General features: G+C 37.7%; 4 protein-coding genes across 7 annotated transcripts in view; 2 read left to right on the top strand and 2 right to left on the bottom strand.

Moving 5' to 3' along the window:
- Positions 1 to 10,927, top strand: part of LOC117156238 (Wnt oncogene analog 2) — a 121,359-nt gene extending 110,432 nt beyond the window's left edge. For 3 of the 4 annotated variants that reach the window (XM_076624126.1, XM_076624127.1, XM_076624124.1), the window contains 6 exons: positions 4,694 to 4,808; positions 5,200 to 5,271; positions 5,414 to 5,501; positions 7,700 to 7,879; positions 8,537 to 8,852; positions 8,969 to 10,927. In XM_076624126.1, coding sequence (XP_076480241.1) covers positions 4,694 to 4,808; positions 5,200 to 5,271; positions 5,414 to 5,501; positions 7,700 to 7,879; positions 8,537 to 8,852; positions 8,969 to 9,120 — 923 coding nt within the window. In that variant the 3' untranslated portion in view covers positions 9,121 to 10,927. The remainder of the gene's footprint in view (positions 1 to 4,693; positions 4,809 to 5,199; positions 5,272 to 5,413; positions 5,502 to 7,699; positions 7,880 to 8,536; positions 8,853 to 8,968) is intronic. The other variant, XM_076624125.1, reaches the window with a different exon arrangement.
- Positions 10,928 to 12,024: 1,097 nt separating this feature from the next.
- LOC117156241 (regulator of microtubule dynamics protein 1-like) lies at positions 12,025 to 13,703 on the bottom strand. The gene is made up of 4 exons (XM_033333101.2): positions 13,206 to 13,703; positions 12,786 to 12,983; positions 12,478 to 12,726; positions 12,025 to 12,372 (listed from the first exon to the last, which is right to left on the bottom strand). Exons 1-4 carry the CDS (start codon positions 13,293 to 13,295, stop codon positions 12,025 to 12,027), a joined length of 885 nt encoding a protein of 294 aa, XP_033188992.2. The 5' UTR covers positions 13,296 to 13,703.
- LOC117156253 (retinol dehydrogenase 13-like) lies at positions 13,368 to 14,983 on the top strand. Its single transcript, XM_033333119.2, has 5 exons — positions 13,368 to 13,407; positions 13,502 to 13,590; positions 14,061 to 14,169; positions 14,346 to 14,666; positions 14,749 to 14,983. Exons 1-5 carry the CDS (start codon positions 13,368 to 13,370, stop codon positions 14,862 to 14,864), a joined length of 675 nt encoding a protein of 224 aa, XP_033189010.2. The 3' UTR covers positions 14,865 to 14,983.
- The window catches only part of LOC117156245 (regulator of microtubule dynamics protein 1-like), a 12,297-nt gene continuing 7,809 nt past the window's right edge, over positions 14,841 to 19,328 (bottom strand). Inside the window, exon 4 of the mRNA XM_076624133.1 lies at positions 14,841 to 17,468. Coding sequence (XP_076480248.1) covers positions 17,121 to 17,468 — 348 coding nt within the window. The 3' untranslated portion in view covers positions 14,841 to 17,120. The remainder of the gene's footprint in view (positions 17,469 to 19,328) is intronic.

Genomic DNA, 19,328 nt, shown 5'->3' with positions numbered 1-19,328 from the left:
AAGGCACGTAAGAGAGAAAAAAGAAACATTCGCATAGAGCGCGTGCTACGGTAATTTATATGGAATACGCGAGCACGAATCCTCCGAAGCATTTTCGACTCGGCGTGGATGTCGCGTGCTACATAAATTGGATGCATCGAGACACGCGGGAACGAGCGGCAGATACCGATCTGCTCGTTGGCGTCTTATAAATCAACGAGCCGATCGGCAAGAGATACGGATCTCGGCCGCGTTATAACCCGTGACTACGAGTCGCTTGGCCGATCATGGCGCCCGGCGTGAACGCGTCCATTTTCCTCGTCCATCGGCCGTCAGAGCGACGAGGACCACGTCGAAGACAATAAGAGCATCGAGGGTAGATCACGAGCCGCATACCTTCGTGTAGTCGCCTGCACGCGATGTATTTCATCGGTCAGTCCGCGACGTGTTTCTTGACTCGCGTTCGCACGTCACTTTCACGCGGAGAGGTAAAATGCGACTGGAGGATGATTTAATTTATCCGGTTGTTGATGTATGATTATGTTGCAAGGCATTTTTTAGACACAGTAGATATATCGTTTCATTATGTTAGGATCTTTACGCGTACGATGATCGACGCAAGAACCATTTACGTACTTTTAAATTCGAGTATTTTCGTGAGACGTTTTGCTTTATTAGCATTTTTTATTTGAATATTATTTTGTGATATTATCGTAGCGTTAACGTTGTAGCAACGTACTATATTATCGTACGACCGAACCTAACAAAATTATCGATTCGTTCTTTGTTCGTTTTCGGTCATATCCATAGAAGGGAATTTCTTAAAAGAATATCGCGGTGGAAGAATTGACGTAAAATTTAAATAACCAAATCGTTCTTCGACGATGCAATAACTTTTGAAGAAATTAACAAAAATTCGAAAATCGAAGTAAAATTGCGGCAACGAACGAGAGCAAAGACGGGCAAAGTTTAGAAATTCTAATCGAAATTCGATCGGGTGTAAGATATAATTTGTAGAAACGTTCTTAGGGATATAGGGAAAGATAAAAGATTTGTAAATTCAAGGTGTTCGGATCAAAAATCTTTCGTTAATGACAAATTTGTAAGAAAATTTGCTACGGATACGTGTAACAAATATTTCGCATCAATCGATCGAACCAGTTACTCTCCTGTTTCAATGACATAGTTTTTAATATCAATCTGACAAGCTGCTACAAACAAGACACTACGTAACATTCGCGTCAAAGCTAAAAGTACAGTTTCAAACTGTACGTTTCCAGATCGAATTTCCAGTTCGACAAAAATGAACAGCTGTATGAAAAATTCGGAATAAATCGAGGCTAGCTTATCGAGAAAAGATCGTAACGAATATATTGAATTTTATTCAAATGCTCTCGTGCTGTGTTTCGAGTAAGCATAAAATATATATACTCATCTATCATGGAGAACACTTTTCTGCGTTATTATTAAACATGAATTATTCATACATACGTTCCCGATAAATGTTTTCACGTTCATAAAGGATGTATCGCATATTTTTATATGCTCGTTGACAACGCTTATATTCTACCCTGTCATACTATTTTACCATGAAGTTTTCTCGTCTGAAATTATTCCTTTGATATAACGTACCGAAAGATGCATATATAATCAAGAAACATACTATTAGGTGAACCATGAATTTTAATCTAGAAACATAAATCGCACAGGTAATCGAAATACGATCCCTATAACGTAAATCCAAACTTGGTTATTCGTTCTATTTACACTTCGATTTACACTTTGTAAGATTATTCCTACTTGAAAAATCGAACCGTCGGTATCTCGTGCGTTTATTAGTCACCGGGCGTTTCCAATATTATACATCCGAATTTGTAAATAATCCTATTTGACATGCCCCTCCCCCGCCCCCTCCCTCTCATCCCACCCCTCCCCAAAGTTGCACAGCACCCAAAAAGCAAACTACCGAAGCGTCCTGTTTTGCGACCAAGTTTTCAGGACAGAAAAGACTCCCCAGCGACTTAAACCCAAAAATTGTACCATACAACGAAAAATGTAAAGCGCCGACACATAATACAGCATGGCTACGTCGTACCGCCGCGTATCGGTACCTTTGCCTAACATACCGTTACAAAAATTCACCGTTTATTGTGAATATGTACCTAAAACTGTATTCTTGGACTCGATAAACTTTGAATCTCCTTTCATATTCGCTAGATTCAATTAGTTATCTAAATTAAGTAATATTCACTTATTTATAACACTTACTTATAAATTATACTTATCTATAATAAGTACTAACTTATTATAAATAATCAGCCATGTTACTGCGCCACGCCAGAAAAATTACTGAAAATTCTCAACGCGAGAATTGATTGTAATTTTAATAAATAAATAATAAATAAATAAAAACAAAAATCCTTTCATATTATACATCCGGTAGGTAATACTCAAAAGCACGATAATTTCCATCTGTCTGTCAATCCAATTCTATGCCGGGTAAAATTAAATAACGATATTTCAAAGAAGGGAAAACCAAGTGCAATTCGGTAATGGAATTGGGCTACTCATAAAGTTAAGCTTGTCTGAATCTGTACGGCAAACAGTACGAATTCTAACGGTTCCTCTTCGTTCTAGCAATAAACCCGCGCCAACTCATTGTTCTATGGGCTTTTCCAACGAACCATTCCAATAAACGAAGTAATCTCCAAGGTTGAAAATAAAGTGACCATCTGCACTTTCCCTAAATACCTAAATTACCTCTAAATGCGAGAAAACAACGGTATTCATTAAGGATTTCGTGACAAGGGTATTACGCTTTTAGAAAGATTCGTTGTAATTGGAATTGGATCTTTTGAATTTAGCGTATTATCAACGCAATATACTTTACTTTACTACTATGTACTTTATATTTACGTTGCATACATATACAATATACATTGTAGAGAATACGAATGACATCTGGCTAAAGCTCTACGTCTATGAACGGTAATAGATTTTAATTTAGAACGTTTCTAGGATTTAAAATCATTATCGATGGAATAGGACAAAACGATTCCATTTACGAAAAAGAAGTTAACGCTAAGGATGTTGCACGAACGATTCACGACTACCGTGCAAGTCTGCAAACGGATATTTCGTAACATCGTTAAAATTGTTAGCGAAGGAGCGAAATTTAGGAAAATTTACGAAAAAGGATAGAAAACTAGTTGATCGAAGTTGAAAAAATCGAGTCTACTTCGTCGTTCCATTAGGGCAATAAAAATCAAGCGAAACCGTTGATCGAGAAATCAAAGCCACGATGCGTAAAACCGCGCCACGATATTCGATGCATCGCGAAGATTGCTTTGTCAAACTCCATGAAATCGCCTCCGGATCCATCGGATGGCTCTTTGCAGTTTTATTTCGCGCGATAATTAGGCGTCGGTGTAAAAGGCGAACCTGACGTTCGAATTAAAGTTGGCCGAGGTTGATGGCTGCCAAGCGAGCGCAAAATCAACTTGGACGCGGGACGGGTATCGCGTAGGTGTTTGAAACGAGCAGGGACCGAGCCGAGGCGAAAGGAAAGGGGGAAAAAAAGAGGCAACATCGAGAGAAGAAAGGAACGCGGCGGTAACTCATTCAGCATGGCAAACGAGCTGAAAGAGCTCCGCGGGTAATTAATTGTGCTAGCGCTTTACGCGACCCTACGTGTGTCGGAAAGCTGTAAATTAGCGTGACGGAAACGCCAGGGGACAGTGTGGGCTTGCGCCGTTGATGTATCATGCTTGTCGACGAAATGAAGTAGATCGGATCGCGCGACGTGGATTAAAACGTGCGCCACGCGGACGAATCGGGCAAAAATACAGCCTCGCACTTAGTAAATGCCATCTTCAGATCGCGCTACGAACAACGTAGGTTTTCCTCGCCAATGTAAAACGAAGTAAAAGCAATGACCCAAAGTTACAACATTTGCGGAGAGAGTCGGACATTTTTAGTTGAGTCAAAGGCTGCGAATATTTATGCGTTCGTAGAAAATTTCAGGAACGCGTATAATACGCAAGAGTACATAAGACGTTCAAAGCGAAATATAATATAATACGTTGTAGTATTTAGCAGATGAAACGAATCTCTTATATTCTACTTCTTTAATTGGATTCGTACAGATATGGATTTGCATAGCCAAGTTGTTGGAAACGATAGAATTCTATTTGCATAAAGTACGACGATTAAAATAAAACTGGAAAATATTAGGAATTCTACGCAGAATAATTTCGCGTAGAGTTATTGCGCTCTGTAACGAGTATCTAAAAATTAAAAAATACCAAACATTATTAATCGTCGTGTAAATGTATCTATTCGTGAAATATAGATTTAGAGATTTATAGAAAAAAAGAAAATAGAATCTACGCTGAAAGATTGAACGCGAGTCTTCCCAACAAAAGTTTTAACGTTTTATCGAAAGATTGCCAAACACCGGTCGAACGAACAAAAGAGTAAGTCCAGGTGCACCGGGACAGACAATTAACGCTTTCTTTCAAAAACAGCCTGCTCTTCTTTGTATTGTTCCGAGGATGGTACCAACTATCGTAACTCTATCTGTCGCGCGTTCTTACCACGTTTTTACGTATAGCTGGAAATCCCTATACACGTTTCCTACCTATCGTGCAAACTGGACAGACTGGACTGCTTCGATGCTAGATCTAACAGGAAATTTCTCACTGATCTATTTCAGGAAGCAGGGAAGCAGCTTTCACGTACGCGATAAGTTCAGCGGGTGTAACGTACGCCGTGACCGCAGCTTGCAGCAGAGGCAACATCACCGCATGCGGTTGCGAACCGACCGTAAGGTAAACTCGTTGTCGTTGCTTTTACGTTTGTTTTCTTTTCGCCGGTTAACGCTGGTTATCAAAGCGGCTATGTATGTACTTGAAAGTGTATTCGAAGGTCGTTCCAGTTTCTGTATCGCGTAAGATTACGAGCGCATCGCAGGGTCGATAAGAGATCGTTGGATGATATCAGTTGGCAAAAACGGTACGACATTTTCGAACGACCTGATAACATCTGATTAAGGATGGAATTTCTTCGAATAGAAACACAAAAGTTACATACGGCGATAACGCGAAGCTCTCTCGTAAAAATTTCACGCAGAACGACGCAGAAATTTTTCGACGTGCAGTTACCTAATTTCCAATTTAATGGAACGCTTGTTCGTCAAAGTTCGGGTGTTCTTTTTTACAGGACGAGGAAGGAGTTGCCGGCAAATGGCTGGGAATGGGGCGGTTGCAGCGCGGACGTCACCTACGGGATGAGGTAAGGATCATTATCTCGATCCGTAATGAATTCGTAGTCGGTTCCCTTTGCACGTGTCACGTGCGTGTAAAACCTCTATGACGCTGTACGTCACGACAGTTGTTATACACGCATGGATTTTAATATTATAATTTAATGTTAGGTTCGCGCGTAGGTTTCTGGACGCGAGGGAAGTCGAGGGTGACGCGAGGAGCCTGATGAACCTTCATAACAATAAAGCAGGACGGAAGGTGAGTAATGCCAGTCACCCGTTAATGATTCATTCCTTTTAACGCGCAAAAAGTAACGGAAATTTTGTTAACACTAGGTTTACGAGCGTTTCGTGTATACCTATCTCTACGAGCACCCGTCAAATTGACGGGTAAACGAAAATAAGCATTTTTCTTTAAAAAATCGATTTATTCAAATTAAGTCTGAAAGGAACGACATTAGGTTTCGCGTTTAAATAAATTATTAATAAATTATCAATAAATAAAAAGTCTTTTTTTTAAATTATCACTAAAAAAAATAACAATAGCATTAACGGTACAGGGTAATCGTATCTATTGAGCACATTTTTTGCAAATATACCGAACGTTTGTGCATTTGTGATATATACAATAATTATTACTTCTATTTTTTTTGCAATAACCCACTTGGTAACTTTTTCGCACTTCTGACGTCGAAGGTGACAGAAACCTTGTTTTCTCCAGCTAATTCCTCGGCTAAACAAAATATGAATTCTTTTCTGGATATTTTCGGTCTGGTGCACTCTTTGCGTAATATCCACGCGTTTATTGCTGCCAAATCTAAAATATCGAAGAAAAACTTGAAGGGGCCATCGAAAACTCCCTGCTTTCACACTATATTTGCGTGCCATCTGGTAAAGGGGTGGACGCCCTTTTGCCTAATTGCCTTTATATATATCTTTCAATAACTTGTGTATCTCTCTCGCTATTCGAAGATATCATACGATCGAAACAATCGTAATTATTAATCTAGATCTTGAAAATTTTAACAAAGAAAGATGCCGTATGATAAATACCTTTCAGCGAACAAAGTGCCTCCATATCGATACAGTACGAAGTCGGCAAACTATGTAAATTCTAGACGAAACAGATAGAAAAGGTGTATTGCATTTCGTTATTGTCTTCGCTGAATTTCCCTAGTTCCAGTGACTCGGGATAGAGTTTGACAATATTTCGTATAAGAGAATGGGGATACACAAATAAGGGTCAAGGGTCGATAGATGTGGAATTTACGAAGATGTTGAGATTTACGAGGGCCGTCCTTTACAACAGGATAATTGTTGCGTAATGGGAAATTCCTTGTACGATGTTAGGGTTGTTTGACCCTTGAACCTTTTGAAAATATACGAAAATGAAACTTCTTCGTTGCTTGAAAGATTCGTTCGTTAACTAAAATATTGGTTCCGTGAAAACCGATCGAAAGATTATCTAATACGATCGGAAGGGTATTTAACGGTGATCGTTAACAACATAGCCAATCCTAGGTTGAACAAAGTTGTCAAAATTCCAGCGTTGATCTAGTCGTTCGATTTTCTCGCGTCAGAAAAATCATTGTTCGGGAATTCGAGAATAAAACGTATATTCGTAAACGGGGTTAAAGTTAAAATTAAGGTTTGCGGGAAAGGATCGAATTCCGTGCGGCAGGTAGAACGCGTAAATGGCGAGGCTTAATTGGGGAAAGTTGCCGGAGCTTTCGTCTTCCTCGATGGGCTTTATTATCGAGGCGGCGATAAAAACTCGCGTATATCGTGTGGCTGCCCTCCGCGTACGATCTGTACACGCGTGTACGGACGCGCGCCTGCTAACGATTTATTCTTAACGTCGATCGCTTCGCCGCGCCGCATACTTTATGCTGCAGACGATTTTTTTCAACCCACCTCTGCACCCGCCCCTCATCGTCTCCCGATAATTCGAAATGTAAACCAGTTTTCTGAGCATACGCGTCGATCGTCGGACGCGCGATCTGCGAAGAGACGGAGAAACGCGTGCATCGAACAGTTCGAACATGGTGCGCACGTGTTCTAATCGCGAGAGAAGAGTTTCGCACTTTTTGCAAAATCGTAGTTCGTCGGTAATCGTAGCGGTTGCTTCACTGTGACGAATGTAGCAGTTTGTACAAAGATGTAGCGTTTCAACCCTTTCGTAGGATATCGTTGGAGCAGCAGCTACTACGGACTACGATCGACGAATAGCACGAGAACGATAGAATTACGATATGAAAATGATAAATGTAACGTAGAACGAATCACGGAAGTACGTGCTCGTATTTTCCCGATTACTTAACGTAACTTAACTTAACAACGTAATTTAAAGATCGTTAAACGATCGTTAACATAGTAGGAAAGATAGAAATTTGAAATTATACTGCTATAAATGGCATGGATTAGATGCTGAATTGCGCGAATATTGTTTCATTGCAGATAGTTAAAGCTCTGCTGCAAACAGAGTGCAAATGTCACGGCGTGTCCGGTTCTTGCACCGTGAGAACCTGCTGGCGAACCTTGCCTAGTTTTCGTCAGATCGGCGATGCACTGATGAAAAAGTATTACAGAGCCAGGCCCGTGATAGCGATTACCCCACCGCCACCCCCTACGATGCAGGTAATTTCTGTAAAAGTGGGTCGACGTTGCCAGGACGTAACGTATGATCATATTCTATAGACGATTGCAACGCTAAACGATTACGTCGCCACGTATGATACGCCTATTTTTCCACTATGTTGCATGAATATATAGAGTTAATACGCGGTTAGCGCGTGGCAAAAATACAAATTTTCTGCGAGAATATAGAAAGCGATTCGTTAAGGATAGGTTAACATTCTTTTACGTAGTTACTAAATTATTGGCGACCATGGAAATAATGTTACGCTTTCAATGATAATTTACGTTTTTTAATATTTGTTATCGATATCGAAAATTAAATTGCACAACTCTTACAGATACGAGTTGAATCTTATTATACGTTCGGTTAGCTAACATTTTCTTACGGCGAAATTGTTTGAGATTAGGAATTATGTTTGGAAAAGATTAAGAAAAGAATTTCTATTTATAGATGTACCGACTGTAAACGTGTTTTCAAAAACAATAGCAAACAGGACAATGTATGCGGGCATAACGAGTAGAATGCGATCCTAATCCTACTACCTGCGTATTTATGGATCTTACGAAGCGCGTGACAATAAACTTTCGAATGTAGCATAATAATTCGTAAACTACTTGCACGAGTAATAATTTTATCGTTTTTTATCGTTCTCGTAGAGTCTAGATACGTTGCATTCAACGTCGGCTGAAATAGTGCCGATCTTGGGGAACGACGCGAAAACTCAGGGAAAACCAAACGACGTTGGAAAGACTCGACACGATCGACAACCCCCAAAGAAAGCAACGAAACCGAGGAGGCCACACTTGGTATTAAAAAGGACAAAGTCAAGCGGGGGTTCGAGCGTGGGACAGAAAAGGATTCCAAAGAGAAGCGACCTTGTATTTTTACAACCCTCGCCTAATTATTGCGAGCCAGATTTGGCGCAAGGTAGTCTAGGAACCCAAGGCAGATATTGCAATCGTACTAGCAAAGGTGACGTATCTACGATATTCGATGTCCCATCCTTTTATTGCAAGCTATTTAACGAAAAGCTTCGTAGTTTCCAATATCTTAAATTTAGATGATCGTAAAAACGATTGATGTTTTAGGTACGGACGGATGCGATCTAATGTGCTGTGGTCGCGGCTACAACACACATCAATTCACAAGAACGTGGCAGTGCAGATGCAAATTTCACTGGTGCTGCCGCGTGCATTGTGAAACGTGCACAGAGCGTACCGAGGAGTACACGTGCAAATAAACGTATTTCGAACGTATTGGCGATTTTAACCATGTAAATATATGTAGTAGACATAAGAAATGGCGACGAGAGTTTCTCTACATCGATATATCCGCGAACTTTGTTGCATTTCGTCGGAAATTATTCAACATCGACCTCAACATGCTGTTCCTGTAAAGTTAACGAGCGTAATGACGGTACTCGACAAAGCGTTTCTTTTCCTGCTTAATTTAATCGACTTGTATGCTTAAGACGACGATAGATACACGATTAAATTCAATTTTTCTAAAGCTCTCGTTATTTAATGTGATAGTCGATAGTGCGTAATTGTAGAGACGATATTCACTCTCTATATTCATGATAATAAGCGATAAAATGCGATAAGGTGAATGGCGAACTGTCGAACGTTTAATAAGGGATAGCTTTGAAAAATTCGAAGAGCTTGAGTTACCCGTTTTGAAACGATATAAAAGAAACTGAATGAACCGATTTCATAATATTAATTATACGCGAATAATTAAGATAACTTCGATTATTTGTCCAACAACTTATTCAACCATACACGTTGAAAATTGAAGTAATATGTTGAAAATAATAACACGGTTGAAATAAAAAGGAATAAAAATATCTTAAGCAATAGAAAAGGATAAAGATCTAGTTTATTTTATATTCAAATTAATTGTTAAAAAATTTAAATAATTAATGAATCCGGGAGCATCGAAATTGAAATTCAATTTTCGATACTCGCATTGATCAATTACTGCCGCTATTTTCTACAACTTAATTCCATAAGCAAAACTCGTATTAAGGGGGGGGGGGCTAAGGTTAATTCGTACAAAAATACGGCATGTTTTCGTGAATTATTTGTGACGACACAGTTAAAATCTTTTTATTAAAACCAATAGTACATTAAAGTATGACATTCGAAGAATATTGTATAAAATTTTCACGGAGAAATATTAAAAACTACGGCAATGGCAGTAATTATTCGGACGTGTCTCGGAAAAAAGTAGAATTGCTCATAACTTGATGCTGGATCATCTGAAATAAAAAAATCAAAGTTCATTCGTTAGGTAACAGTTTTCCCCAGGTAACGCTGGGCGAGTTTTTCGAAATTTCAATTTTTCACTTTTTTGAAACACTTTGAAGGGAAAATTAGCCGCAAATTTTTCAACAAATTTTCGCAAAATCGGCTAATGACAATAAATCATTCTTTAAAGCAGAAGAAAAACAATTAATGCTTTTGAATTATATAGCTACCTCTTGTCCTCTCCCTGAACCTACCTAGAAGGAGTTTACCACTCAACATCGTTACCCTCCGCCAAATACCAACAATAAGAAGCTGTCCCTTGATGATAAAATATATTCAAAGCCAACGATATTTGCAATATAATCATCGGAATAGCTCAAGCGACCGACAACTATATCGATCAAATACTTCTCTGCTGTACTTACTATATACTTAATACGACGACTGTGTAATTAATGCGTAAGAAATAATAAAGCGATGGTAGATGTATCGTTCAATGTTTCAATATATAATTCTGTATAAAGTATATCATTCTTTCGAATATATTTAAGCGGTATATGTACTTCGAATAACTCATAATTATAATATTATCGAACTTCTATGAATGTAAACACAGAACATAAACTACCACCCGAGACGATTATTGCTCTAATAGCCCAGTGGTGATAACCATGTAACTCATATAGAGGTAACACATAAATTATTATTTATTAAAGAGCGTAAATTTAAAAAAAAAAAGCAATGTATTCGCTTCCTACTCGACGACTAATAATAAATTAGAATCACACTTTCCTCCAACTCTGTTATGATTGTATATTCTCAGAAGCATTCTTGGACTTTTCAGAATTAAGAAGGTTTCGAATACCTGATGCACAATCCGTCTGTCCCTTAAACCGTATTTCATACACCAAACAAATGAACAACTGCTTAGGCTTTACAAGCCTGTTAATTAGGGGGCCCCCTTAAAAGTCTTAACCCACGCAGTGGTGGCAAACATGAAGGGAAGTGGCGACTATATAAGCTCGACAACTAGCTCGGAGATCACATTCCCAATTCGACTATCGAACAGAACGTTTGAAAGTTCTTGACGCTTCGAAGTTCTTGACGTTTGAAAATTCTCGACGTTCGAAAGTTCTTCGTGTTTGGAAGCGCTTCGCGATTGAAAGAGTCCTTATACATCTTCACCACACTTGGAGCAGTAAGTATTTTATTTCCTTCAAATCGTTTCTTCCACTGATTTTTCAAACAATTTGTTTGAAATTATTTATTTTATTTCTTTATTTATTATTTATTTATCTTTTATTTACCTATCTTAATTTTATTTTTCCAGATCGTGCCTTATAACAAAAGGATGGGAGAGTGCCCGCTTGGTTACAATAGCTTGCACATCAGAAGACAATCTCGAGACAATTTTCCACGGAATTACGTTATGCTGACCTTTATTTGCCCATGTGGTCAATTCATCTCGGAATTTGGCCTGCATCGCTACCTTTTATACCATCTGACGGGAAGGACGGGGCGAAGACCAGGCAACCATCGAACACGTCCATATCTCCAGTTGCTCGCCAGCTTGCAAGCAGAAGCAATTCAGAGGCTTCGCAGGAATAGGAATGAAGATGAACAAGAAAAAGAAGAAGGAGAAGAAGAATACTCTCCTGATCGCTAAACTAATTAGACTTGGGAACTACTTTATATGGGAACTACTACTTACTTTACTTGGGAACTGTAAATAGATGTTGTGTATAACAGGCTCATCACACATAAGTTGTATTGTACATTATAGTAAATAAATTTTATACTTCTACTTAAAAGATAGATTCTAAATTTTTCTTTATCCCTTCTATCCCTTCAATTCCAATTTATCATATAATAGATTATAACTTCTGTCCAGTTTGTTAAAATTTCTTTAACAACTTCTGCGCTTCCTGTTTAGCATCTCGATCATCTTCGTTCTTTGCAGGATAATCAAGGGCCATTTTTAAATATTTCGTAGCTAGCTCTTTTTGATTTAATTTTAAGTAGGTTTTTCCCAACATTAATAAATTTTGACTATAGAAATTGGGATCAATTTTCTCTGCAGTTTCAAAATATTTTAGAGCTTCCTCGAATGATGAAGATGGCGGTTCTCCAAATATTACAGATGCAATTTTTCTTTGATACCATGTTAAATCAGCAACTTGATAGCACCAAGTACCAAGCATGTACATAAGTGTTGGTTCTTTTGGATTTAGTTCCATTGCTCTCTGCGACATTAAACATATTCGATACAATTGCTTGACATTGTGTCAGGGAATGAAATATTTATAAGTATATATATATATATATTAATATATTATCATGAAATATACCAGCATATGTTTCTTAATATTATATGACTCTTTTATTTGTGCTTTTACTCCTTCATAAAGAGTCTTAGAATTAAGAAGAATCGATGCCCATTTGTGTGCAGCCCAATTATCCTCTTTTATCTCAAGTGCTTCAAGTATTAAATCATAAGCTTCGAAAATTAATTTCTTTCCATCCACTTCACTCACAATTTTAGACAATTTATACATTGCTCTACACAAACGCCATATAATTTCAATATCACCGCTATCCTATAAAAATATTCAATTTTATTATCTACATTTATAAGTGATATACATAATGTCATTACTTTATAATTTATTAGAAGGTCATGTATTTCCTGGTATTGTTCTTGCTCGTATAATGCATCGGCTTTTGCTATTAGAACTTCTTTTGTAGTTATGATTGCTTCGTTGTCACCTCTCTTTTTTGTAAGACCCCAAATACCCATAGCAGTGAACGACGATATGGTACATAATTTTGTTGTTAACATGTACTGATTGCTGCTCTAATAATGAAAACTAATTGAATAATTTTGTATAATATATTAAAATTTATAGATCATTAATATTAACATTACACTTACAATTTGCAAGCGGTCAGATTATCAAGTTAAAGCTAATATCGACTAAAATTAGAAAATTTCTCTGGTTGCAACGAAGTTTAAAAATCTTATGCAATAATAGAAAAGTAATAAAAAATAAAATCGTGCTTAGATATAATTCCAAACCTTTCGTGAGGATTGAAATCTTGTATGAATAAGCGTTCTTTGTAATACTTTTATATCTCTGATAACGAATAACGCTCTCCGTAACGACATATTAAATTATAGTATTTACAGAAAAAAATAAAAAATTTGTACAATATACAACGTGTTCAGATTTGATTAATTATGACAGATGTAATTCTGACAGCAAAATTAGAAATTCCACGTCAGATGAGAATCGAATAAAGTACACAAACATTAACAGCATTGACAGATTCGATACTGAAAACTCGATATTTTCAATTCGATTTATCGTAAAGATGTTGTGTGCGCGCGTGTGTGTGTGTCTTCATCTATTTTCTGTTACTGTCTGATACGATCAAATACGATCAATTATATAAAATATAAAGTATAGAATTTTATATTTGCGATAAATACATTACACGTTTCTGAGTATTAAATTTCGCTCTTTATTTTGAATCATCCAATATCCATGACTTGACATGTATTCGAAACAGAATCTGAATTAATTATGATGAATTATGATTAATTATGATTAAAATAATATAAATTAACAATGACAATAAACTAAGAAAAATTATAATATATAGAAATGGACTATTGCATTTTAATCAATATTATCAAAATCTATTGTATATTTGTTTCATGATTGAATTGTTACAAATTCAGTTATGCCGTTTACATTGTATATTACTTGAAGGAAAAAACAACTCGTACAATGTTTTACTAAATTATTGATAATTAATGCTATTGATTATTTCTAAAAAATTGCCGTTAATTATTGGTGCAGTTTTATTTATTTAGAAAAATGTTTGCGGCTGTTTCAAAACCTTATAAAATTAATCATCATTTTTTTAGACACGCCGTGACATAGTAGTAGAAAGTAGGAATAAATATGTTTATTGTAGACCATGTGATCTAGCATCTCAAAAAAGTATTAGGGATTTTGCAGAGCAATTTAAGAAAGGTATATACCATATCCTATGTTAGAGTATGAAATGAAATGAAATAACATAGCTTTGTTATATGTATAAAGTGTTCGTCTATTTTTGAATACTACATTGGGAAGAAATTCTTCCTGAACTTATTATATCTAAATCAATAGGTCTATAGCATAATTTGTATTATCTGTTTCCATTGTAGAACACAAGAAAAGAAAGCTTCACATTCTTATAAATAATGCAGGAGTAATGAGATGTCCTAAGATGTATACCCAAGAAGGAATTGAATTGCAATTTGGTGTGAATCATATAGGACACTTTTTACTAACAAATTTATTGTTAGACACTTTAAAAGATTCTGCACCATCAAGGATTGTAAATGTTTCAAGTAGTGCACACAAGCGTGGCAAAATTACATTCGACGATTTGAATAATGAGAAAACCTATGAGCCTGGCGAAGCATATGCACAGAACAAATTAGCTAATATTCTATTTACAAAGGAATTGGCAAATAAATTGAAAGGTTTTGTCATTTTAACAGAAAATAAAATTTATTTTTGAATAAATAATGCAATCGATAAAGCATTATTTTTTATGTCATATAGGAACTGGTGTTACAGTGAATGCCGTCCATCCTGGTATAGTACGAACAGAAATAACGCGATATATGGGAATTTATCAAAACTTTTTAGGTAGATTGGCTGTAGATACTCTTTATTAAAACCAATAGTACATTAAAGTATGACATTCGAAGAATATTGTATAAAATTTTCACGGAGAAATATTAAAAAATGCGGCAATGGCAGTAATTATTCGGACGTGTCTCGGAAAAAAGTAGAATTGCTCATAACTTGGTGCTGAATCATCTGAAATCAAAAACTCAAAGTTCATTCGTTAGGTAACAGTTTTCCCCAGGTAACGCTGGGAGGGTTTTTCGAAATTTCAATTTTTCACTTTTTTGGAACACTTTGAAGGGAAAATTAGCCGCAAATTTTTCAACAAATTTTCGCAAAATCGGCTAATGACAATAAATCATTCTTTCAAGCAGAAGGAAAACGGGAACTATTAATGCTTTTGAATTATATAGCTACCTCTTGTCCTCTCCCTGAACCTACCTAGAAGGAGTTTACCACTCGTCATCGTAACCCTCCGCCAAATACCGACAATAAGAAGCTGTCCCTTGATGATAAAATATATTCAAAGCCAACGATATTTACAATATAATCATCGGGATAGCTCAAGCGACCGACTACTATATCGATCAAATATTTCTCTGCTGTACTTACTATATACTTAATACGACGACTGTGTAATTAATGCATAAGAAATAATAAGGCGATGGTAGATGTATCGTTCAATGTTTCAATATGTCGGAGACGAAAGGACGCCGGGGCCCCTCCTAACCTCCTTACATTGTAATCTAGAGTCTACTATAGCCGTAATGAAACAATCGCAGTTATCCAAGCCGATGGTAACTGTTCGGGATTAGTGACGGTGAGCTTTGGCTCGGGGCGACAGCCTGCCGCCCAACGTAGCCACGGTCAACGGGACGGGTGCTCCGTCTAACAAAGGTGCGGACCGGTGTTATGACCCTCATTAAAGGGGCAATAATAAATTAGAATCGCACTTTCCTCCAACTCTGTTGTCATTGTATATTCTCAGAAGCATTCTCGGACTTTCCGTAATTAAGAAGGTTTCGCATACCTGAAGCACAATCCGTCGGTCCTTTAAACCGTGTTTCATACACCAAACAAATGAACAACTGCTTAGGCTTTACCTGCCTGTTAATTAGGGGGCCCCCTTAAAAGTCTTAACCCACGCAGTGGGGGCAAACATGAAGGGAAGTGGCGTCTATATTAGCTCGACAACTAGCTCGGAGATCGCATTCCCAATTCGATCTATCGAACAGAACGTTTGAAAGTTCTTGACGCTTCGAAGTTCTTGACGTTTGAAAATTCTCGACGTTCGAAAGTTCTTCGTGTTTGGAAGCGCTTCGCGATTGAAAGAGTCCTTATACATCTTCACCACACTTGGAGCAGTAAGTATTTTATTTCCTTCAAATCGTTTCTTCCACTGATTTTTCAAACAATTTGTTTGAAATTATTTATTTTATTTCTTTATTTATTATTTATTTATTTTTTATTTATCTATCTTAATTTCATTTTTCCAGATTCTTCTTCGCATTTGGAAGTACTTCGAGTTCGAAAGTTCTTCACGTTTGGAAGCGCTTCGCGATTGAAAGCGTCCTTATACATCTTCACCACACTTGGAGCAGTAAGTATTTTATTTCCTTCAAATCGTTTCTTCCACTGATTTTTCAAACAATTTGTTTGAAATTATTTATTTTATTTCTTTATTTATTATTTATTTATTTTTTATTTACCTATCTTAATTTTATTTTTCCAGATCGTGCCTTATAGCAAAACGATGGGAGAGTGCCCGCTTGGTTACAATAGCTTGCACATCAGAACACAATCTCGAGACAGTTTACCACCGAATTACGTTATGGTGAGCTTTATTTGCCCATGTGGTGAATTCATCTCGGAATTTGGCCTGCATCGCTACCTTTTATACCATCTGACGGGAAGTACGGGCCGAAGATCAGGCAGCCCAGCAATGCGTCCATATCTCCAGTTGCTCACCAGGTTGCAAGCAGAAGCAGTTCTGAGGCGTCACAGGAATAGGAATGAAGATGAACAAGAAAAAGAAGAAGAAGAAGAAGAAGAAGAATACTCTCCTGATCGCTAAACTAATTAGACTTGGGAACTACTTTATATGGGAACTACTACTTACTTTACTTGGGAACTGTAAATAGATGTTGTGTATAACAGGCTCATCACACATAAGTTGTATTGTACATTATAGTAAATAAATTTTATACTTCTACTTAAAAGATAGATTCTAAATTTTTCTTTATCCCTTCTATCCCTTCAATTCCAATTTATCATATAATAGATTATAACTTCTGTCCAGTTTGTTAAAATTTCTTTAACAACTTCTGCGCTTCCTGTTTAGCATCTCGATCATCTTCGTTCTTTGCAGGATAATCAAGGGCCATTTTTAAATATTTCGTAGCTAGCTCTTTCTGATTTAATTTTAAGTAGGTTTTTCCCAACATTAATAAATTTTGACTATAGAAATTGGGATCAATTTCCTCTGCAGTTTCAAAATATTTTAGAGCTTCCTCGAATGATGAAGATGGCGGTTCTCCAAATATTACAGATGCAATTTTTCTTTGATACCATGTTAAATCAGCAACTTGATAGCACCAAGTACCAAGCATGTACATAAGTGTTGGTTCTTTTGGATTTAGTTCCATTGCTCTCTGCGACATTAAACATATTCGATACAATTGCTTGACATTGTGTCAGGGAATGAAATATTTATAAGTATATATATATATATATATATATATATATATATATTAATATATTATCATGAAATATACCAGCATATGTTTCTTAATATTATATGACTCTTTTATTTGTGCTTTTACTCCTTCATAAAGAGTCTTAGAATTAAGAAGAATCGATGCCCATTTGTGTGCAGCCCAATTATCCTCTTTTATCTCAAGTGCTTCAAGTATTAAATCATAAGCTTCGTAAATTAATGTAGTATCGTGGACGAAAGGCCTGGGAAATATCGGGCGAACTATGAACAATGTCGCGAGAGCCGAGGCGCCGTCGGGCCCATCAATGTGTCATCGGTCTTTTCAAGGGCATAATTTGGTGGAAAAGACCTACGTGACCCTGGCCACGAGCGTCTGCGGAACACGTGTGCGGTGGGCCTAGGAAAAGGACAACAGAATGCGACAACGGCCAGTAAGGGTCAGTCGAGAAGCCGAGTGCGAGTTGAGCGGAGACGGAGGTTGCGAGTGGCGTTGCCGAGAGAGTGTGGATTGCGCTGTTTTCTGTACGTTTGGTATGAATAGTTCAAGTTAAGCCACAATCGTCTTTTCTGTCTGATTAACATCTCTATTGTCCACTCTTTGTAAACATATTACATCACGATATTACATATTTTTGGGGGCTAGTCCGGGATTGGACAAGACAGAAAACGAAACGGTTTAACAGAGCTATTCGAGCTAGTTGTGAATTTACCGGTACGCGGTGCGGTAAAAGACGATATCGTTGACTATTTAAGTTTATGCAGTGTGAAAAATGGCAAACGTCGAGGACGAACGATTGTCGAGTGAAGAGGGTTCGACGCTGGAGGAGCTGAGGAATAAGCTCGCGCGAATGAACCTCCCTATATCGGGTGCGAGGTCAGTGCTGATTGCAAGGCTGAATCGGGCGTGTAGGGCTGGACAATCGTATCGTAAGGGATCGACGGGCGGTGAAGAGCTAACCGGTCAACGAGATTTAGAAAGTGTACAGAGAGCTGAGCGTGATTGCAACGAAGATGAGGATGTTGAGAAAATGAATACGAAGGAGTTGAAGGAGCGCCTCGCTAGTTTGGGTTTAAAAACGACGGGAAGAAAAGTAGAATTACGCGCACGGCTACGAGCGGCCATGGATGGTAACGACATATCGTCGGAAGAGGAAAGCGACGACGAAAGTGAGGATGAAGATGACAAGAAAGACGCAAGAGAATACAAGAGAGATACGCGAAGGGTGCATCAGGACCGTGACGAATGTTGTCGAAGGGCATGTGTTGGTTCGACACTGAGTTTTAGAGACGTCGAAGATGCATTAGAGTCGTTTAGTGGCAACAGAGGTGAAAATGTCGAACGATGGTTCGAGTCGTTCGAGGAAGTCGCTGATACGTGCATGTGGTCGGATGGGCAGAAGGCAGTCTACGCGAGGAAGCTGCTGAAGGGATCAGCGAAAATATTTGCGAGCTTCGAGTGTCATGCCAGGACTTGGCATGAGTTGAAGAGGGGGCTAGTGAAAGAATTTTCGAGGAAAGTCAACAGTAGGCAAGTTCATCAGAAACTTGAAGAAACAAAAAAGGAGAGTGATGAAGCATGTTTGGCTTACATGTACCGTATGCTCGAAATAGCTAGCCATGTGGACATGGAGGAGGAAGCAAAGGTGGAATACATAGTGGATGGAATAATAGACGACGAGAACAATAAGGCTGTATTGTATGGCGCTACGTCAATCAAAGGGTTGAGGAAGAGGTTAGTGATGTACGAAGAGCAGAAGAGTCGCAGAGCAAGGTCGATTGTGAAGTCGGCTAAAAC

This window comes from Bombus vancouverensis, chromosome 14, assembly GCF_051014615.1.
Source record: "Bombus vancouverensis nearcticus chromosome 14, iyBomVanc1_principal, whole genome shotgun sequence".
Taxonomy (NCBI): Eukaryota; Metazoa; Arthropoda; class Insecta; order Hymenoptera; family Apidae; genus Bombus; species Bombus vancouverensis.
Note: the sequence above shows the minus strand (reverse complement) of the source record. Positions and strands in the feature narration are given on the sequence as shown.